The 14,601-nt window shown below is 37.0% G+C and overlaps 1 protein-coding gene across 1 annotated transcript in view; it reads right to left on the reverse strand.

Moving 5' to 3' along the window:
- Nucleotides 1-14,601, reverse strand: part of FBXO16 (F-box protein 16) — a 78,821-nt gene that overhangs the window by 41,336 nt on the left and 22,884 nt on the right. Inside the window, exon 2 of the mRNA XM_044660800.1 lies at nt 11,160-11,295. Coding sequence (XP_044516735.1) covers nt 11,160-11,255 — 96 coding nt within the window. The 5' untranslated portion in view covers nt 11,256-11,295. The remainder of the gene's footprint in view (nt 1-11,159; nt 11,296-14,601) is intronic.

Here is a 14,601-nt window from a genome sequence, read left to right on the forward strand (position 1 = left end):
GACAGAGGATCCTGGGAATGTCAGGAGAATGTAGAACAACAACACATTGTTCCAAGTGGTTTAAGAGAGAAATGACAATTATGAGAACAAAATTTATGGTCTTCTTTGCAATAATAATGGGCAGAATAGGAAAACTGGATCTGTGATGAAAAGTTTCCCCAAATAAACAAAAGAGAGGGCACTAGATTGAGAATGCAAATATACAGAAGTGAAGGTCAACCTAGAAGAGAAGCAAAAAAAAAAACCATTATAAAAGGAAAATTGCTTGTTATGCAAACAAAACATACTGACCTAGAAGATAGGATGTGTAGAGAAAACCTAAGGATCACAGGTCTCCCAGAAGAACAAAACAGAACAACAACAAAATACCACAATGAAGGAAATATTAGAAGACAACTATCCAAAACTTATGAACATAGAAAATGAAATACCAAATGAAAGAATTCATAGATCATGTCCAGAAAAAATCCCCAAGGCTTCAAACTCCTAGATATATTACATTAGTGGTCAAATTTAACAATTAAATTCAGAAACAAGTTTTGCAAGTAGTCAGGGAAAAGACCTTCATATATTAAGAAAAGAACATTTGAATAACATAAGACTGTTCTGTACCTACCAGAAGACATAGGAGGTAACAAAAAATAAATAATAAAATAATAATAGAAAATAATAATTAAAAAAACATAAAAAATAAATAAATGTTCTGAAGATTAATAGGACTCAGAACGTAACCCAGGAAACCTACCCTACAAATCTGAGTTTAGTAAATGAAAAAAGATAGCCCTTCAATAATAAAGAAGCATGTGAAATATTGTTAGAAAGAAAACCAGAGCTGAAGAGATTATTTGCTTCTCAAACTGAAATTCAGGAAGAGTAAATAAATGCAGTAGCTGACAATAGCAACAGAATGACAGCAGAGAGACCAATAAGAAACTCAATTTCTAAATGTACACAAGAAGACAGGATGAAGATGGTAATCTGGTGGCAGTTACTGTGAAGGGGCAGGCATGGGGCATTATGGACAGAAGACAGTGAAACCCTACATAAAGGTGAATTAATATTTTTATGGTAATACATTACAACATGAGAGAGCACACAAAAGGGGGAGCAGGAAACAGGAGGATAGAGAGGAATGTGTGATGCTCTGGGGTCAAATTTAGGACTAGCAATAAGATAGGGTTGACCCCATGGTCTCAGAAGAGCCTGTAGGGGAATTGGTAAGGAAGAGGAGGGAAGGATTGGAAAGGGAAGGAAAGGAAGGAGGTCTTGTTTCATTGATCGCGTGTGTGTGTGTGTGTGAGAGAGAGAGACAGACAGACAGACAGACAGACAGACAGACAGAGACATGATAGACAGACAGACAGAAATTGAGGGAATTAGGACAGCAAGTAGATAAATGTGGGAATTGAGTAAACTATCTTCACTCCATCTTGTGAATCAATTCTGGAGCTAGCTTTCTATTCAATTATGGGTTTAGTCCAACTGCTCTCCTGTGAAAAACTTTATCAACTGTGGGAACTGATAGAAAATGTTATTATATTGTTTGAATCTAGACTTTCAATGCAGGGAAACTGGAACACCTATTCCTGATATTTGAAGGCTCTTTTTCAGAAACCTAAGTTAGATTGACCAGAAACAGATGGAGGAAAATATAAACTCAATTCTCATAACTTTAAATGTAAATGTATTAAACAATCCAATAAAACAAAATGAGTGAAAGATTTCATAAGAAAACAAATATCTCATTTTATCCCTACAATAACCTTAGAGGAAGGTTCTATTATTATCCTCATTTTACAGATGATAAAACTGAGGCATAAAGAGGTTAAATTACTTGTCCAGGGTCACGCAGCTAGTTAGTATTTGAGTCTGGATCTGATTTCAGGTTTTCCTAATATCAAGTCCAGTGCTTTATCCACTGTACTACCTAGTTTTCTCTAAATTGCACGGGTATATATGAGCACATGTACAATTATAAATATGTGTGTATTTCTTTGTTTCATCTATAGACATAGGCTGTGCTCCGCATCCTTGAAAAGAATACTCAAATCAATAAACCCATACTTCTATTACAGCATTTGAGAATGGAATATATGTACATTTAACTATTTTCTTTTAAAACTCTTATCTTCTGTCTTAGAATCAATACTAAATATCAGTTCCAAGGCAGAAGAGTGTTATGGGCTAGGCAATTAGGGTTAGGTGACTTATCCAGGGTCACACTATATTTATGCATTTTTAAGTAGCTATTTGTCTATTAGATCTATTGGCATCTCTAATGAATCTATTGGAATGTACACATATGTTCTGTAACATATGTGTATATGTTATACATATGATTGAGAGTAAATATGAGAGATAATATGCTAATATATTTGTATGTATTAGGAAAGAAAATTCAATAAACATATGTCATTATCTGATATTTTGGTGTTTCTACCATATATTGTTTATTGTACCAGACCTGCAAGTATACTGGCATAGGGAATACCCAGAACTTCCTTTGGCATTGTAGATTGGTACTCGTTCTGCAATTAATAGTCTCAGAAAGTTGCCTTTGGCCCTGCGAGGTTAAATGATTAAATCAGGATCTTATCTTGTACTTTAAAGAGAAAAATGAGGCTATTCATAGCCTCATGTAATTAGATCTAGAAGAGACTTTAGAAGCCATTGAGTATAACCTCCTCATTTTACAGATTAGAAAACTGAGGCCCAGGGAGACTAAATCACCTGTCAGGGTCACATAGTTACTAAGTGGTGTAAAGGGGAAAAAGGTTTTTTTTGGGTTCAATATATTAAAAGATGGTCGCCAGAGGATTGAACTATTATCAATCCTTAATTAAGAATAATCTCAAGTCAAAATTGACTTTTATGGAAGTTTATTTACAATTAAGAAGAGAGAGAGGAAATGAGGAAATAAGAATCTAACTCAGGTAATTTACTACAAACCTCTAATTAATCCAGGTAGATCTAATTAACACACAACCAAGAGTCAGAGGGCCAGAGGCCTGGAGGTGAATGAAGCAAAAATTAATTCACAGAGTCTATTAAAAGAAGTTTCTTAAGAGAAGTTCAGGAAGATTCAGTCTTTAAACTCACCACATGGAATTCAAAGGAAGATATATAAAGCACTCTTACCAAGCTCTCAACACTCCTTCATGGACCAGAAGAGCTCCTTCATCAGCTGCCCTCTTCACCAGAAGCTCCCAGCTGACTAAGGACCTTCTCCTTTTAAAGGGGTCACTTATGCATCACTTCCTGTGCCTCCCTTCTAATTTGCATGTCCAATCACAATAGACACTTCTCATAGACCACCTAGGGGGTGGTCAGTTGATTCTGATTCATCACTTACTCTAGCACACGTGAGTTAGGACCTCCCAGAATTGGAGGTGTTCTCAACTTTGGTGATTAAACCTAAAGATGGGAAGTGTAGACCTAATCTAATTATCACAGTGTTACCTACATCCTCCTGACTCCAAGTCTAGCACCTTATCCCTATAATGCCATATTGCTTTATTCATTATGAGTTGTTCCTTATCTCCTCCTCATCTCATAAACCTTTAATAGGATCCCTCACCATCTCCTTCTCTCTTCTCTCTTATGAACAGGTGGTCCTTCTTGCCAAGGCTGACCTCTCCACATGAATTTAAGGCTCCATCCTCTCTTCCCCATACCCATGTCCTTGTCTCTTTCCTGCTGCCTATAAACATGTCCAAGTCTCCTTCATTCAACATTGCCATGGCCTTTCCTCACATTCTCAGCTGAATTACCTGAAAATGTCTCCTGCCTCTGTGATGTTGCCTGTTCCCCATGCCTAAAATGCTATTTTCATCCCTTCCAACCCCTCAAAATATTTCATTTCTTTCAAGACTCAATTCAAACCCCACTTTATTATTCTGCACAAGGCTTTTCCCAATCCCTCGGGGGCTAATGCCTCCCCCAGACCCTCCAAAACTCCTTACATCTTTTTTGTAATTGCACATATATGTCTCTCTCTCGGTGTATGTATGTATGTATATTTATTTATATAGACATATATAATTTTACACACATGTATCATCTGTACACTCACACATACGCTTTTCCTGATAGATGTCAGCTTCTTGAGGGCAGGGTAGTTTCTCCTTTACCTTTCTAGCTCTAACACCTAGAACCGAACCTGGCACATAGTCGTTGTTTAGCAAGTATTTGCCAATGGATTAATTAGGAAATGGAGGCCTAGAGAAGTTCAGTGATTTCCCCAAGGTCATCGAAAGTTATTGGGGGAGCAAGGAATAGAATTCACATTTCCTGAATCCTAGTTCAATGTTCTTCCAAAGAGAGGCAGCATAGCATGGTAGATTAAGAGCTCAGGTTGGAGTTAGGAGATTGTGGATATGTCACTTGAGCTCTAGAGCCTCAGTTTACTCATTGGTAGGATGGGGATAGTAATGCTTTTAGTACTGACTTCACCTGTATTGTAAAGCTAAAATGTATTAAAATGCTTTGCAAATTTCAAAGTGGTATACAAAAGTGAATTGCTATAATGCCAACAACTCTAAATACAATATTAACCAAGGAATTTTAGGAAGTCACCAAAAAAAAAAAGTTAATGCCAGAGAAAGATTTGTTATGGATCAATGATACTTTGAACTTCAAAGGCACCATCTTTCACCTGGAAGCACCTACTTAAATTATTGTAATTGTACCTAAACAAGAGCAGCTAGATGGCAGAAGAGAGTAGTACCTGGACTGGAGCCAGGAAACACCTGAGTTCAAATCCAATCTCAGACACTTAATAGCTGTGTGACCCTAGGCCAGTCTCTTAACCCTATTTGCCTCAGTTCCTCATAGTATCTTTGCCAAGAATTGGGATTATGAACGGCCTGATATGACTGAAATGACTAAACAATAACAACCTAAAAGGAGAAAAAAATGCCTGGGAGGGAGGGGCTAGTCTCACACACATACACTAATTAATGATCATGATTCCAATTGCACAGCTAGATCCTGCAATCCTTTATGATGAAGTTGTTTCCAATGTAATTTTGGTGTTAAATATATTTTACTAAACAGTTACCTTTCTAGATAACAAAGAATTAATTTTAGCTGGAATTGATTTTAACGGATTCTGATTTTATTCAGGTTCTTTGCCTCTACAAAGACCCATCCATCTTAGAATCAATACTGTGTATTGGTTCCAAGGCAGAAGAGCAGTAAGGGCTAGGCAATGAGGGTTAAGTGACTTGCCCAGGGTCACATAGCTAGGAAGCCTCTGAGACCAGAATTGAACCCAGGACTTCTGCCTTAATCAATTTCAAAGAGATATTGAACACTTACAACATAGCATTCACACTATGGGTTAGAAAAGAAACTTAGAACCATTCTCATTCTGTATCTATAATCTTATGAATTTAGAATCTAAACAATAGCACAAAAATCTATTCTACAAAAGAAAAATCATGTTACAATTTTATATAATACCTATGCTGCTGCTGTTCCTACTACATTCAACGAGTCTTTGTTTGAACTCAAGTTTTCTGTTTATATCACAGTTTACTTTGAGCCTGCTGTTAAATCAAAATTCTATGCTAATTAGTTTAGTCTGTTGACAATTCGGTTATATATTTCACCATATGACAATCACTACAGACAAGGAGGAGGACAAAGTTTAAGTAAACAGGATTCCAAAATTACAGTGAACTGTAATGTAATTGTAATGACTGGATATCCCCTCATCTCAGTTTCATTTGCTAAAAAAATTAATAGGGTTTATAATGTCTACTCTACCTTACCTACCCTACCACAGATTTTTGTGAGGATAAATAAAAACCATGGGAATATAGATTTAGAACTGGAAGAAACCTTAGAGGCCATCAATGTGGTAACCTCTTCATTTTATTAGAAGTGTGGTCGGAAGAAGTTAAGTGACTTAACCAAGGTCACACAGATGATTAGAATACATATATATTGGAATCCTGACTCTAAACTGAACACCCTTCCCACTGTATTACAAATTGCTTCCCTAGGTACTTTGTAACTGTAAAGCAATAAATATAGATATTTATCCTATACTATACTATATATATGACATATATAATATAATGTATTGCCATAAAGTACTATAGAAATGTAAGGTGGTAGTGGTGGTGGTGGTGGTGGTGGTAGTAGTAGTAGTAGTAGTAGTGGTAGTGGTAGTAATACCACCAGTAGTAGTAGTAGTACCACCACTAGTAGTAGTAGTAGTAGTAGTAGTAGTAGTAGTAGTAGTAGTAGTACCACCAGTAGTAGTAGTACCAGTAGTAGTAATGTAATGGTAGTAGTAACAACAACAAAAAACACAGAGGGTTCACTTTTTGCTAGGCTCTAGCAATACTGATATTACCACAATGACACCTGCTGGTCAGCTGTAGCCTAACAGGAACTAGCAATAACAGTAGATTTTGCAACTAACCCATTTATTTCCTGAAAAGTTTTTCCACTGAATTTTTTTCCTCACTACATAGTATTTCCAATGAGAACTCCAAAAAACATAATAGTATTTTATTAAGGAAAAAATGAATGTAGCCTGGGTCCATGTTTTGCTTTATCTCTCGGAATTATTTTCCTCTGGGTCCAGGATTATCCGGGACAGAGAAACTTGCAGAAGATTTCTAATGACACTTGCACACCCCAACTATATTTCCCCATTTACTGGGCGTTTCATAGAGCATGAGGTAGGAAGTTGTGTGATAGGATAGAGAAAGAGAGACAGAGACAGAGACAGAGACGCAGAGAGAGGCACACACGTAGAGGCACACACATAGAGACAGAATTAGAGACAGAGATAGAGGCAGCGACACAGAGACAGAGGGAGAGACAGACAGACAGAAAGATAAGAGAGAAGCATAAGCAGAGTGGGGAGGGAGAGGGAGAGACACAGAGAGAGACACAGAGAGAGGAGCACAGAGAGACAGACATCAACAGACAAAGAGAAGCAGAGACAGAGATAGAGGCAGGGAGACAGAGGCAGAGACAGACACAGAAAGACAAGAAAGAAGCATAGATAGAGGGGGGAGTGGGAGAGGGAAAGACAGAAAGAGACAGAGACAGAGACACAGAAAGACAAGAGAGAAGCATAGACAGAGTGGGGAGAGGGAGAGACACAGAGAGACACAGAGAGAAACACAGACAGAGACAGAGACAGAGACAAAGATGGAGAGATGGAGACAGAGACACACACGGAAACACAGAAAGACACAGAGACAGACATCGACATAAAGAGAGAGAAGCAAAGACAGAAAGAGAGATCTAGATGTTGGTATATAAGATTGACTTTCTTCTTTCCCCAGACTCGCTGATCAACCAGTAAGCTTCTGTGAGCAAATGCCAATGGATCAGGACTGACAAATTTCCATGACAGACACTGGAACAGCTGGGGCTGTGGCTGTGGTGACCGCTCTTACTATGGTCCAATACTCTTTTGGGCAATGACTGAGACTGATGGAAGTCTGAGCCTGGAGCCAGATGGAGGTGAGAATCACAAAGGCAAACCTGAGCATTAAGAAGGGAAGCTATCGCAAACACAATTGGAATGGTGAGTGGAGAGAGGGAGGCTGATTTCCAATGCTCCTTCCCCTTTGTCTATAATTTATGAATCAGAGACAGAATCCTGAACCCAAATATTTATATCCATTCCCTCCTCTTTTCTAAGATGTAACAGCACTTGTGATTTGGGGCTATTTCCTATCATTGTTTTTTTGTTTGTTTTTAAACCCTTACCCTCCACCTTAGAATCAATACTATAGGGGGCAGCTGAGTAGCTAAGTGGATTGAAAGTCAGGCCCAGAGATGGGAGGTCCTGGATTCAAATCTGGATTCAGACACTTCCTAGCTGTGTGACCCTAGGTAAGTCACTTAACCCCCCCTTGCCTAGCCCTTGCCTCTCTTCTGCCTTAGAACCAGTATTGATTTTTAAGATGGAAGGTAAGAGTTTTAAAATTAAAAAGAATCAATACTATATATTGGTTCCAAGGCAGAAGAGCAGTAAGGGCTAGACAATGGGGGTTAAATGACTTGCCTAGGGTCACACAGCTGGAAAGTGTCGGAGGTCAGGTTTGAATCTCTAGACTTGGCTCTCAATCCACTGAGCTATCCAGCTGTCCCCTCCTATCATTGTTGAAAATGTGGGAGAAGGGGGGGAAGGAAAAAAGGAAGGAATAAGCATTTATTAAAGCCCCTATGTGCCAGGTACTGCACTCAGTACTTTACAAATATTATATTCATGATCCTCAGAACAATCCTTGGAGGTAGGTGCTATTATTATTCCCATTTACAGTAGAGGAAATTGAGGCATATAGAGGTTAAGTGACTTGTCTTGCCCTGCCTCCTCCCAGTCATTTCCCTGTCATAGATCTAGTGAGGTGTGATTTGAACTCATGTCTTTCTGTCTCCAGGCCCAGTACCTCTCCACTGTCCTACCTAGTTGTCTCAAACAGAAGTTTATGAGGTGGCTGTAGAGAAATGGCTCTACAAGAAAGCATGTGATCCATTTTTCTTCCTTTTCTTTTTGTGTTCAATAAACTATGAAATAATAGTATATTACCTATCTATGTCCAGTGAGTAAAAGGGGAGTTATGACCTCAGGGAGAAAGTCCAAAATGGAGAGAGAGCTCTAGAATTATGTAAAGACCTTAAATTTATTTTAAGTAATCTTTCACATCATTCCCTATATTAAATGCTGAGCCAAGCTTCTGTTTGAAGCTATTGGGTAGATATTATTGGTAGGAGGGGAGCAATCCAGGCATGCATGAGCTGAACACTTTCTAGTGTCCACTAGGGACCTTGTAACCCACAGATGAAACACAGAGATCACTGGGCTGGTGCCTACAACGACATACTCCTTTTCTATATGCTTGAAGTATACAGAGGTAGCTAGGGGCCTTGGTGGCTAGAGCTAGGTCTAGAGTCAGGAAGATATGAGTTCAAACTTTCGAACTATTTGAGAATTGTAATCCTGGGCAAGTCATGTCATCTCAGCCTTCCTCAGTTTCCTCAACTGTAAAACAGGGATAACAACAGCATCTCCTCCTAGGGTTGTTGTGAAGATAAAATGAGATAATGTATGTATAGCACTTTGCAAAGCCTTAAAGTTTTTCTACCCCACCAGGAATGATGTGAGCATAAAATGAGATTATGTCTAATATTTACAAACTGTCATCTTATATAAATGCTGTTTGATGATGATGATAATGATGATGGAATGTAGTACATGAGCCAATATAAATTGCATTTAGTGTCACTAGTATCATGTGGGTCACACAATGAAATAAATGAAAGTCCCAAATTTAACCTTTGCTGTGAAATACTGTGAAATATTTTTCACTTTCATTCAACTAATGCCTGATCCAAGAAACAGGGATGGAAGGGATCTCCTAATCCAACGCTCTCTTTGTATAGATAAGAAAACTGAGAAGGTTAGACTATTTTGCTCAAGATAGCACAAGAAATAACGAGCAGAACCAAGATTCAAAACTTGGTCCTTTGGCTCTAGGTTCCATGGCTTTGATTCCTAGGCCACTAGATTATTTTCCCTCCATGAAGTTAAGCTGCTCTTTAGTCTGAATTTGACAAGCCACCATGGCTCCTTCATTCCATTTTCCTCTTCCTCTTTTAACTTTTATAGTCTCGTTTAAAACAACATCTTATTCCTCTATTTCCTGTTTCTGAAGTCAAAAGAGAAATGAATTTTTTAAAATGCCTATTATATGCAAGGCACTGTGTTAGGTTCTAGGGACACATGAAGAAAACAAGCTCAAAAAGCTTTTAATCTGATGGGGAAGATAAAACAGAGGAAGAAATAACTCTAGTACATACAGAATGTAATAAGCAAAGGAGAAGATAAAAAGTTACGAGCATTTCAAAGAGGGAGTGATCATCTAGGGTTGGAGGGACCTGGGAATTGTTCATGGAGAAAAGTATCTAAGCTAGACTTTTAAGGAATGGAAAGATGTCAACAGATATACTTTGGAGTGTTATGAACAAAGACATGGAGGTGAAAGAAAGCAAGATAAATTTGAGGGTTAAAAAGAACATGAATAAGATGCAGAGATCCCAGAGGATGATGAAGAGCTTTGAGTCCATGTCATATGAGAATCAGTAAAGGAATGGGGCATACTTAACCTAGAAAAGGAACACCCCAGGGGGCCATGATGGATATCTGCAAATATCTAGAATGTTATCAGTGCAGAGGAGGGACTAGACTTCTTTCATTTGGTTCTCGAAAGTGAAACCAGGAGCAAGGGGTAGAAGTTGCAATGAGACAAATTTAGGTTCTATATCAGGAAAAAATAAAACAAAGAAACAAAAATCCCAACTTCCTAACAATTAGAGCTGTCCAAAGATGGAAAGGGCTACCTAAAGAGGTGTTGGGTTTTCCATTACTTGGAAGTGTTCAAGAAGAAGCTGGATGACCACTTGTCAGGTATACATAGTGGGGACTCCTTTTGCAAGTGGCTGCTGAAGGTCCCTACCAACCCTCAAATTCTATGATACTGAGACCTCAAAAAAAGAGCATTAGATTTGATGATAAGGAGGTCACTGAGGATGAAATCTCAATACTAAAAAGAGGCTTCCTCTATACATTTCATCTTATTCTTTCATTTTAAAGATGAGACCCAAAGCCATATAGCTAGTTAATGGCAGTCCCTGCATACACTGTCTCCTGGAGGCCATCATCTACCTGCCTAAGCTGTGCCTAGCTGAGAGGTCTTGGCGTCTACATTTAAGGATCCTGGATAACGTCATGCTTCTAAGGCTATATAATACATGTCTCAAAGCAATTCACAAAGACACTTGCATTTTTATATTATATATTAATATACTAAAAATACCACATTTATGGCCTAACACACTTTGCTCTGATTCCTTTGCTTGGTAGTATTTCCTACAAAACTCAGTTACCCACCCCTTTGTGAAAAGGAGAATATTCTTCTGCAGAGATTAGAGGAAAGAGATCATTTAAGAATACTGGTTAAAATCCAAAAGGATGCTTAACAAGGAGTAGTCAAATTCATGCTCAATTTGATCACCATTACGCAAGCCAACATAGTATGGTTTCATCCTTTAACAGCATAAGCTTTAGGACTTAAACAACCTTTTGATGATTGAATATATAGCAATAGATATATACATACACTTACCTTTTCATTCAAAAGCTGATGGTTTAGGGGTGTCCAGGTACTCATTTTTGTTTGCATTTTGGGGCCATCTAGGTTTTTGGGAGGTGCGAATGCCATCTCAATATAACAGGATATTTTTCAATAAGAAAAACTAAACCTGTTCAAAAAAAGAATCCTATTATGTTTATATGTAGAATTACAAATATAAAATCTATATAATCCTTTAGCATTTAAAATATTTAAAATCTGGTTCTATAGTAGGCAAGAGCATTCATACTACCCAAATGGAAGACACCTTCAAATACATGGTGACCGCGCCTTTCATTGAAGAGAATTTTATAAAAAATTTTAAAGTATAGTAGGTCATATGCAATATTCTAGCCATTGCTTCAGTGTGTCAGAGGAGTAATGGGATCACTCAAATATCATGATGGAATTTGCCATGAGGTAATTTAGGCTTAAAGTCAGGAAAATTTTCCCAATGATTAAAGCAATCCAAAAGTTAAATATCCTACCTCAGGTTGTTTGCCTGCAAATAGAGGCTGGATGGTTGCTGTTTGGAGTATTTTCTAGTGGTGATTCCTTTTCATTATAGGTTGGATTCTGATGCTCTTTCTAATTCTAGAATTCTGTCATTGTGAACTTATGGTACTAATACCAGGACTTAAATATAGTTTCCCAGAATTTCACCTACAATCTGCCTTTTAAATGTGTGTGTGTATGTATACATGTACTTGAGTATTTATACACATATATGCATATTACACACATAAATGATGTTTCAAAAATCTGATTGAATTTTAAGCTTTAAAAAATTAAGCCAAGGGGGGCAGCTGGGTAGCTCAGTGGATTGAGAGCCAGGCCTAGAGATGGGAGGTCCTAGGTTCAAATCTGGCCTCAGACTACTTCCCAGCTGTGTGACCCTGGACATGTTACTTGACCCCCATTGCCTACCCTTACCACTCTTCTGCCTTGGAGCCAATACACAGTATTGACTCCAAGACTTAAGATAAGGGTTTAAAAAAAATTAAGCCAACACTATAAAGCAGTAATCATCAAAACAATCTGGTATTGGCTAAAATAGAATGGTGAGCTAATAGAATAGGTTAGGTACACAATATACAGTTGTAAATTACCATGGCAATCTAGTATTAGATAAACCCAAAGATCCCTGCATTGGGACAAGAAGTTAATATCTGACAAAAACTGTTGTGAAGTCTGGAAAACAGTATGGCAGAAACTAGGTATAGACCAATATATACCAAGATAAGGTTAAAATGGGTATATAATTTAGACATAAAAGGAGATTCCATAAGCAAATGGGGGGCATGGAAGAGCTTACCTGTTAGATCTATGAATAAGAGAAGAATTTATAACCAAACAAGGGACAGAAAACATTACAAGACATAAAAGGAATAACTTGGACTATGTTAAATTTAAAACATTTGTACAAACAAAACCAATGCTCTAAAATACAAACTCATACCTATCAAACTGGCCAATAGGACAGTAAAGGAAAGTGATAAATATTGGAGGGGATGTGGAAAATTGGAACAGTAACACATTGTTGATTGAGTTGTGAACTGATCCAATCATTCTGGAGGGCAATTTGGAACTATGCCCAAAGGGCCATAAAACTGTGCATACCTTTTGATCCAAGAAGACCACAACTAGATCTGAATCCCAAAGTGACACAAAAAAAAGAAAGAAAAAAGAAAAAGAAAAGGGAAAGGGAAAGGACTTGTTTGTACAAAAATATTTACAGAAGCTTTGTGTGTGTGTGTGTGTGTTAGCAAGGAATTGGAAATTGAGGGGATGTCCATCAATTAGGGAATGGTTGAACAAATTGCAGTATATAATGGTGATAGAATACTATTATGCTATAAGAAATGATGAACAAGATAGATTCAGAAAAACTGGAAATACCTACATAAACTTATGCATTGTAAAGTAAAAGCAGAACCAGGAGAACACAAACACCATAACATCAATACTGTGTGATGACCAACTGGGAAAGACTTAGCTTTTCTAAGCAGGACTTTTGACAAAGAATGCTATCCACCTCCAGAGAAAGAACTGATGGAGTCTGAATGCAGAATGAAGTATATTATTTTTCAGTTAAAAAATTACACTAATGATTTGAGACATCCTATATTTATAACAATTTCCCCTTAGTTCCATAACTTTTCAAAATTTTCACTATAAAAAGGTATAAATAAAAATAACTTAAAATAGAAATTTTTAATTAAATATTTTAATAAAAGCTTACCACTGAACACCATTACAAACAACCAAACTAATTAGTAATTATTTAGATTTTAATTAATTTTAACATAAATACTATAACATTTTCAATTAGTTTTTCTAAGTTTTCATTAAGATTCTTTGTACACTAATTTTCCTTCACTTTTTCTCTTATAGAGTCATTGTTAATGTATATTCTATTCTTTTGGTTCTGCTTTCCCCCCTCCCATTATTTCATAAAGAACTTTCCAGATTTTTTTTTGTATTTCTCATACTTGTGGGTCTTAATAACATTACAGTATCTTAGTACAGCAATATTTCACAATTTGTAGATTATCAAGATGTTTCTACTAACACTATCAGGGTATATTTGCAGTGGAATGATTGAGGTAAATGGTATGATTATTTTGTTAACTTTTATTGTGCCCTGACTTAGGTAGCCAGGTGATGCAGTGGATAGAGTACTGAGCCTGGAGTCAGAGAAGACTTAGCTACCTGATTCAATCTAGCCTCAGTTTCCTCATCTTTCAAATGAGTTAGAGAAGGAAATGGAAAACCACTCCAATATCTTTTCCAAGAAAATCCCAAATGGGGTCACAAAGAATCTGAAACAACTGAATAACAAAATTGTGCCTTGCCAGATTACTCTCTAAAAAGATTCTAAAAATGTGCAATTCCATCTGTTCCTTTTAGATGCCTACCCTGTCAGCATCAACTTTAAATGCTTTAATTTTTGCCAATTTGATGGGTATAAAGCTGTTTTAATTTGCATCTCCTTGATTATTGGTAAAGTTGAGCATTTTCCCCCAGGTCAATATTAAAAATTTTGGTTCTCTTTTTGAAAATTACCTATTTGTATCATTTTTGAGATTTACTTATTGTGAGATATATTTACTATTGAAACTTTTAAAACAGAAAACATTGATTTTTTGGAAGTCTTTAAAAAATTTTCAATTAATTTTTTCCCATTCATATATAACAATTTTAATATATATTTTCCAAAGCTCTGAGATGCAAATTCTCTCTCTCCCTTCTCTCCCCTCTTCCTGAGATGGCAAGCACTTAATGATGTTTTTTTTTTAATTTTTTTTTAATTTTAAACCCTTAACTTCTGTGTACTGACTTATAGGTGGAAGAGTGGTAAGGGTAGGCAATGGGGGTCAAGTGACTTGCCCAGGGTCACACAGCTAGGAAGTGTCTGAGGCCGGATTTCAACCTA

Source organism: Gracilinanus agilis, chromosome 2 (genome assembly GCF_016433145.1).
Source record: "Gracilinanus agilis isolate LMUSP501 chromosome 2, AgileGrace, whole genome shotgun sequence".
In the NCBI taxonomy this organism is placed as follows: domain Eukaryota; kingdom Metazoa; phylum Chordata; class Mammalia; order Didelphimorphia; family Didelphidae; genus Gracilinanus; species Gracilinanus agilis.